The following is a 7,722-nucleotide window of genomic DNA, read 5'->3' on the forward strand; positions in this document are numbered from 1 at the left end:
ACTGATCGCAGCTAACGACAACAACCTAGGAGTCACAGGTCGTCTTCAGGAGTCCAGGTACCGTCTGAAATAGCACACAAAATCTTGAGGTGTGTAAGAGTTTTTTTTTTTTTTGGCTATAGAAAAGGTCCCTAATTTTCATCAGATATTAAAGGAGTCGAAATATGTTATGAACTGCTATCTATGTACAGGCATTTCCAGGAATAACGGGCTTTAAATATCCATGGCAAATCTCACTTCCCCTTGCTTTCCTCACATCTCTTACAACACCGGGAATAGTGGATATGACTCCCATCTCGTTCTTGGCTTGGACAGCTAGACCAGACCTCCAGGTTCTCGGAGGTCACACCCGGGCACCGCTACTGGCCCTGAAAACCAATTCCAAGCATCCTTGACCTTTCACCTGCAGGTGGAGCGACTACAAGTCCCGGGATGCGCCGCGCCCGGTTCAGAGCCCGGGCGGGGGCGGGAGGATCTCCGCAGGGACGTCACGGTCCGGGGCGGGGCGGAGGGCGGGCCCGGGAGGCTGCGGAGCGCCGGGTGCTGATGCAGGATGCCTGAGCGTGCAGGAGCCCGGGAGGTCTGAGCCGGGCGAGGCTCGCTCCCTGCGCATCGCCTCGTCCGCCCGCCGCGTGGTCGCGGGCGGGTGGGCCCGGCGTACAGGGCAGGGGCCGGGCAGTTTTGCAGCGGGCGGCGCCTAGGGCTGGTAGGCTGCCCACCTTCCCGGGCTTGAAGCGACCAGAGCTGCCCAGCTGCCCGAGTTCACCATGACCTGCTGAGAAGCGGCGTCGGAGGCTGCAGGAGGTGCGGTTCGCGGCCTCCTCCCTCATCGTGCAGAGCCCCGGCCCCCAACCCCTCCCCGCGCCCCCTCCCCGCCGCCGGTCGAGATGGCGGATCCAGCCGAATGCAGCATCAAAGTGATGTGCCGGTTTCGGCCTCTCAACGAGGCGGAGATCCTCCGTGGGGACAAATTTATCCCCAAATTTAAAGGCGATGAAACCGTGGTGATCGGGGTAAGTGGCCGAGGCGTCTGGCCTCGCCTCCCGCTTCGCGCCGCCGCTCCGCGCCCCGACGCCCCAGACGGAGCGGAGATGCTAGGGTCGCCCCTTCGGACATTCCCACGGGGCTAACCCCCCCACCCCGGGTGGACTGAGAAGTGACTCCCCCACCCCACTCATAGTTCTCTCCACGTTGGGTGGAGGGAAGCTCGGGGTGGCGGGGCGGGCCCCGGGTGGCGGGGAGTGGGGGTGGGAGGCGAGGCAGGGCTCGCTGCCGCCATTGTTTGCGGGGTGGGGGCCCGGGTGGGCCTATTGTTCCCCATCCTGGCTATGCCTCGTGGGTAGTGTCGGGTAACCTCAAGCCGGGGTGCCCGGACCTCCCTTAAAGTGTGAGCTATGCAACCCACAAATGCTTCCAAGAATCAGTTGGTTTATCGAACACTTTGACTCCTCCTTTCACGACCTTAGCAAAAAATGAAGAAAAAGGTACTGGAAAAATCCTGGCCTCGACTCGGAGCTCCCGCGGCCGTGTAGACGCGGCTCCCTGCGGCATTTCACCTTGCCCCGCGCGGAAGCCTGGGGTGGGGGGAGGGGAAGCTGGTGGCCTTGGTGTACACTGGAGGCCTGGTATGTCTTGTTTTGCTTCTCCTCAACCCAGGCTTCCCTGGACGTGGAGCCTGGGTTTGAACCCCCCTCCGTGCTGGGGCTACCCACACCTTGCGTTGGCAGACCCTGGATGTGCTTCGTACGGGGTAGATGGAAGGCTGTGTCCCCATCTGTGGAGCAAAGGGACCCACAGCGCAGCCAATTAGTCCCACTGTGCCAAGAGCAGAAGTTACTTTGTGTGGTTAGGGGCTCCCTCCCTCTTAACCTCTTTTCCCTACCTTTCTCCCGGACTTAGCTTCCTTCTGCAGCCGGAGTTGCTAGTCGGGGGAGAGGATACCACTGGGTTTTAGTTCTTTAAGGAATATGTCAGCCCTACCCTCCGCCCCTTCCCCCTCTGCGGTCCCCAGCTTGTGGCTGACGGTGCCCCCTTTGTATGCCAGCGGCGTGGGGAGAGACCGAGTTAATGGGAGCCTCCCGGTCCCCGCTGACACGTTCCTGGAGGCCCGCTCGAGGCTGCTTCCCCAGCATCGATTAAATGATGTCATCCCCATCACTGAGCATGCTCCGACGAACCCCCTCCCGCTTATCCCCCCCCCCCCGCCCAGTGGTTAGTGTATTTAGGTCAAGTGATTGACAGGTGACAGTTTACCCGGGGGCTTGCTGAAGCTGCCTGAGTCTGTCTGCAGCACTGAAGGCCGACGTTTGCGAGGCACTGGAGGTCCCCAGCGTCTTCGCCAAGGTTGTTTGCCGCAGTCCTTGCGAAGGCCCCCGGGGACCAGCAGGTGCTAGCTGTAACTGTAGGCCGGCGGCTCTCCATGCCTAGGGAACCGAAGCAGGGCTTCATTCTACACCTTCTTTACCAAGGCAGCTCTTGACGACTCTTCACCTTCCCATTTTCACAGTTATCAGAAAACCATGACCTCCAGATGCTATACAGATGGGTATTCTTTCTGAGAGTTGACCCATGAGGGCGGGAAAGAGGATTTTCTCCTTTCTTGTGTTTTTACTTGCAGAGAAGATGTATGCTACAGTTATTTATGAGCAGGGAAATTCTACAGTTAATGGCAGGTTAGGGTTACTGACAAATCCATGGCCGGAAACTCGGGCAGATAGTGGCTTGTTTAAATTAAAGTTCACAGTTCAGATTTGCCTACAGTCTGATCTGCGATTTCCTGGGCCAGGTTGTGGTTTAGATAGAGTGGGAGTTACTCTGGATATCTAGTCCCTGCCTCTTGGCTGGTAAGAAATTTTTAACAGATAATTGCATAGCACTAGAACATGTCCTGGTGACCCTATTTTTTTTTTTTTCCCCAGAGGTTTTAAAGAAGAGCCTGGAGAAGTTTTCTTCTTCTCCTCCTCTTTCTTCTTCTAACAAAGTAAAATACTAGGATGAATGAGGTGGAATAATTATCTTTTTTGATCTATGTGCAAAGGAGAGATCCTTAATTTTAGGCTTATCCTTCTTTAACATTGTGACAGTAAGATGAGTGTCTGTAATGTAAGTATATTATTTTCCTATCTGTCTATTTATCTATCTATAATTAACTAAGTACATTGAAGCAAAGTTACCATATAAACTAACAAGTAATTTAAACAAAAACCTTTGGGTATGAATACACATGTTGCTCTTCAACTGGAAAGTGATTTTTGCTTATTCTACTATAAACCTTTAATACGACAACCAGTTGTCAGTTTTTTTTTAAAATTTTTTATTGAAGTAAAGCATTCCTATACAAAAGTGTTATAAATATGCAGTTTGATGAATCTTCACAACGTAAATGCCCCATTGTAACCACTTTCCAGAAGTGCCCCTAAATGCCCCCTTTTAGTCACTACCTCCCGCCACCTCAGGGTAATAATCACTATTTGACTTCTAATGCCATAGATTAGTTTTTCTTGTTCTTTAAATTTTATGTGCATAGAACCATACAGTATGTGCTCCTTTGTATGTGGCTTTTGTTCAACATTGTGCTTATTAAATTCATCCATGTTGTGGCATATAGCAGTTCATTCATCCTCCTAGTTCTGTAGTATTCCATTATATAAACATAACCAAATCAGTAGCCCTGGAATCCTTTCCGACTCATGGCAACCTCGTGTATGTCAGTGTAGAACTGTGCTCCATAGGGTTTTCAGTGGCTGGTTTTATGGACGTAGATCACGAGACTTTTTGTCTGAGGCACCTCTGGGTGGACTTGAACCTCCCGCCTCCTTTTGGTTAGCTGCCAAACATGTTAACAGTTTGCGCCAGCCAGGGACTCCATATAAATATACCACAATTGATTTATCCATTAACTTTTGGTAGATATTTGAATAGTTCCAGTTTTGGGCTAATATGGATAGTGCTACAGTGGACATTATTGTACACCTCTCTTGGTGAATATGTGTATAGAACAGAAGACTGCTAGATGTTAAAGATGTTGGGACTTGGGTTGGCATGAGCTAGGAACCTTCCCATTCCTAATTAATAATGTGTAACTAAAGGAAATGATGGTTCTGGCAGACTTTATCATGCGTTATACACTGAGTAGAATAGCCCCCAAGTCACTTTGGCTGACATGGCTCATTTGGGGCCGCCTCATGTGGGTACTCCCTTCCTTGTCTCCAGAGGTGCACACTGTGTGGATGACAAAAGAATCCCAGAAGTGAACAGAAATACCAGTCACATTCATTGCCAGCAGAGACAATGGGAAAGAATGAATTTCAGTGGAGTTAGCTTTTAGTTCAAATCCAAAACCCCTGAGATTCTTTGTGTTTTTGAAACCTCCACCAAAAGCTGAAGTTACTTTTTTTCTTTGAAGGTCTGTTCAGTTCTTATGGAGGTGTATGCTAACAGGGAGATTTTGCAGGTGGAATTCCTAGATATCTTTTTTAAGAAAATGCCTTGTGTTAGAGGAATCATCTCCACCATGCCTGCGTTTCTTTCATCTCATGTGCAAAACTTTGTTTTCCTGGGTGTTATAGCCACAATCTCTCACCACTTTGAACTCCTTTAATATTTATTTTGTATATCATCTTACTTTTTACCTTAGATTACGATCATTGTTTGATCACGTCTAATAACATAGTAGGCCATGAGGGGAGGGACGGAAGGGAACAAGGGCCATCCATGTTTTGCTTCTTTGTACTTCCCAACGCCTTGCCCATAGAAGAAACTTAATAAATATTTATTGATCTGTTTGTTGATTCTGGAAGTCTTTACTTTGATATGACTAACTTATTTAGGGACCATTAAAATAAGGGTCTATAGGCAGTGGGTGGTGGTTAAAAAACAATTTTTAAGATAAGTACTATTCTTCTGAGCAGGCCTGGTATATTATACTTAAATGCTATAGAAAATTTGGAAAGAACTGTATTCAACTTTGTTAAATGTAGCAGAGCTAATGACACTGGTGGTGAGCTGGAAATATGGAGGAGGGGTGGGGGGGGTGCCTAGTGATTAGGAAAGGGCCTCCTTCCTGCGACACATTAATTCTTAAGAGAAAAATATTGGCTTCAGAGCATTTCTCAGAGTACTCTTCCATTAGCTGCTAAAAATCCTGGTGAGTCATCCATTACTTTGGTTTTGATGCAGCTGTATTGATGGTGGCTCTGACTTGGACAGTTCCGGTAAAGTTCTTTGAAATGGACGTTTACACTTCAGTTTCCTCTTGTTGGGCTTTCCTCCTGTTTGCCATCCTGGGATAGCAGGTCTTGTTAGATAGAGATGGGTGCTTCCTTCTGAGGCATCGTAAATTCTGACCTGTGTGAGAGCCGAACCAAAACATAAGCCACAAGCCCTGTGCTGGTCAGTGGCGTGGAAAGGGGCCTCAATCTCCGGAGCCTGGATTCCTGCTGGGCAGTGGACGGGCAGGAAGGGAGGGGCTGGCAGGGACAGAGACAAAATTCTAAGCCTGAATTATCATTTGGGAGATTAAGGCCTAAAGAAGAAATATGGCCAGGCCCTAGAATTTTTCTTTTTTTCCCAAAGTAATGGTCTTTAAAAGTAAGAACATTGTTAACACTTATTATTTATAGACCGTAAAAACACTCATTTTGGGTGTACAGTTTCTATGAATTTTGACAAGTACATAGCCGTGTAACTATCCTGTTTTATTTTTCTATTGTGCCATAACAAATTACCACAAGTTTTGTGGCTTAAAACAACACAAATTTATTATCTTAAAGTTTCTGTAAGTCTGAAGTCTGGCAGGCTTGCTGGTTTCTCAGCTTAGAGTCTTATAAGGCCAAAATCAAGGTGTTGGCAGGGCTGTGTTCCTTCTGGGGGTTCAAGGGGAGAATCCATTTCTTTGCTCCTTCAGGTTGGTGGCAGAATGCAGTTCCTTGGGGTTGTAGGACTGAAGTCACTGTTTCCTTGCTGGCTGTCAGCCAGGTGCCATTCTCTGCTGCTAGAGGCCTCCCTCAGGTCCTAGCCATGTGGCCCCCTTTCTCCATCTTCAAAGCTTTTCATGCTTCAGATCTCTCCTGCCTCTTCCTTGGCACATCTTTCTCACGATTTTTTTGCCTTCCTCTTCCAATTTTTTGTTTTTTTATTTTATTAATTTTGTTATTGTTGAGACTGTACACAGCAAAAATACACCAATTCAGCAGTTTCTGCATTTACAATTTAGTGACATTGACTACATTCTTTGAGTTGTGCAACCATTCTCACCCTCCTCTTCTGAGTTTTTCCTCCCCGATTAATGTAAATTCACTGCTCCCCCTAAGATTACTATCTAATCTTTCAATTTGCTGTGATCCCATATAGATAGTTCTTAAAAGAGCATAACAGACCTTTTTTACTAGTTAAGCTAAACTATTGTTTGGTTTTAAGAAGACTGATTCAGGGGATATTTTTGGTTTAAGGTTTAAAGATTATCTCAGGATAATAGTTTCAGGGGTTCAGTCAACCTTTATGGCTCCAGGAAGTCTGTCTGGAGTCTATGAGTATTTGAAATTCTGCTTCGCATTTTCCCCCTTTTGTCAGGATACTTCTATGGAATCTTTGATCAAAATGTTCAGTAACGGTAGCTGGCACCATCCAGTTCTTCTGGTCTCATGGCAAAGGAGGCAGTTGTTCATGGAGGCAATTAGCCACACATTGCATATTCTCCTTCTGCTCCTGAGGAGCCTTCTTCCTCTGTTGCTCCAGGTGAATAGACACCAGTTGTGCCTTGGATGGCCGCTTGCAAGCTTTAAAAACCCCAGGCACTATGCAATGAACTAGGAGGTAGAACAGAAGCATTAACAAGTTATTAGGCCATAACTGGGATGTCCCCATGAAACCATGACCCTAAACCTCCAAACCAAGGAACCAAATTTCATGAGGTTTTTGGTTGTACATAAGCAGTCTCAGCAGCTATTCTTTTTTTTTTTTTTTGTCCTTGTTATAAATATATATCACACAACTTTTGCCAATTCAACTTTTTACAGGTGTACAACTTATTGACAACAATTACAATAATCGGCTGTGCAACCCTACCCTTAATCAACACTGTATTTCTATCACCCTTAGCCCCCCTCCTTCCGCCCTTCCTCCCTCCTGCCCCTGGTAACCACTAATAAACTTTATTCTCTATACATTTACCTTTTCTTGTCCTTTTATATAAGTGAGGTCATACAGTTTTTGTCCTTTTGTGATTGACTTATTTCACTCAGCATAATCTCTTCCAGCCTCATCCATATTGTAACATGTATCAAGACTTCATTTCTCCTCCTGCCTGAGTAGTATTCCATTGTATGTAAGTACACATTTTGTTTATCCATTTACCTGTTGATGGGTGTCTTAGTCATCTAGTGCTGCTCTAACAGAAATACCACAAGTGGATGGCTTTAACAAAGGGAAGTTTATTCTTTCACAGTCCAGTAGGCTACAAGTCCAAATTCAGGGTGTCAGCTCCAGGAGAAGGCTTTCTCTCTCTGTCTGCTCTGGAGGAAGGTGCTGGTGATGCATCAGTCTTCCCTTGGTCTGGGAGCATCTCAGCGCAGGAACCTCAGGTCCAAAGGATGCGCTCTGCTCCCGGCACTGCTTTCTTGGGGGTGTGAGGTTCCCATGTGTCTCTGCTTGCTTCTCTCTTTTATATCTCAAAAGAGATTGCGTTAAGACACTATCTAATCTTGTCAACCTCATCAGTATAAC

The 7,722-nt window shown here is 47.0% G+C and overlaps 1 protein-coding gene across 2 annotated transcripts in view; it reads left to right on the forward strand.

The window, feature by feature from the left end:
- The first annotated feature begins 570 nt into the window (after positions 1-570).
- The window catches only part of KIF5C (kinesin family member 5C), a 170,579-nt gene continuing 163,427 nt past the window's right edge, over positions 571-7,722 (forward strand). Inside the window, exon 1 of one of the 2 annotated variants that reach the window (XM_004375369.2) lies at positions 571-1,013. In XM_004375369.2, coding sequence (XP_004375426.1) covers positions 888-1,013 — 126 coding nt within the window. In that variant the 5' untranslated portion in view covers positions 571-887. The remainder of the gene's footprint in view (positions 1,014-7,722) is intronic. The other variant, XM_023730384.1, reaches the window with a different exon arrangement.

This window comes from Trichechus manatus, unplaced genomic scaffold (assembly GCF_000243295.1).
Source record: "Trichechus manatus latirostris isolate Lorelei unplaced genomic scaffold, TriManLat1.0 scaffold00036, whole genome shotgun sequence".
Taxonomy (NCBI): domain Eukaryota; kingdom Metazoa; phylum Chordata; class Mammalia; order Sirenia; family Trichechidae; genus Trichechus; species Trichechus manatus.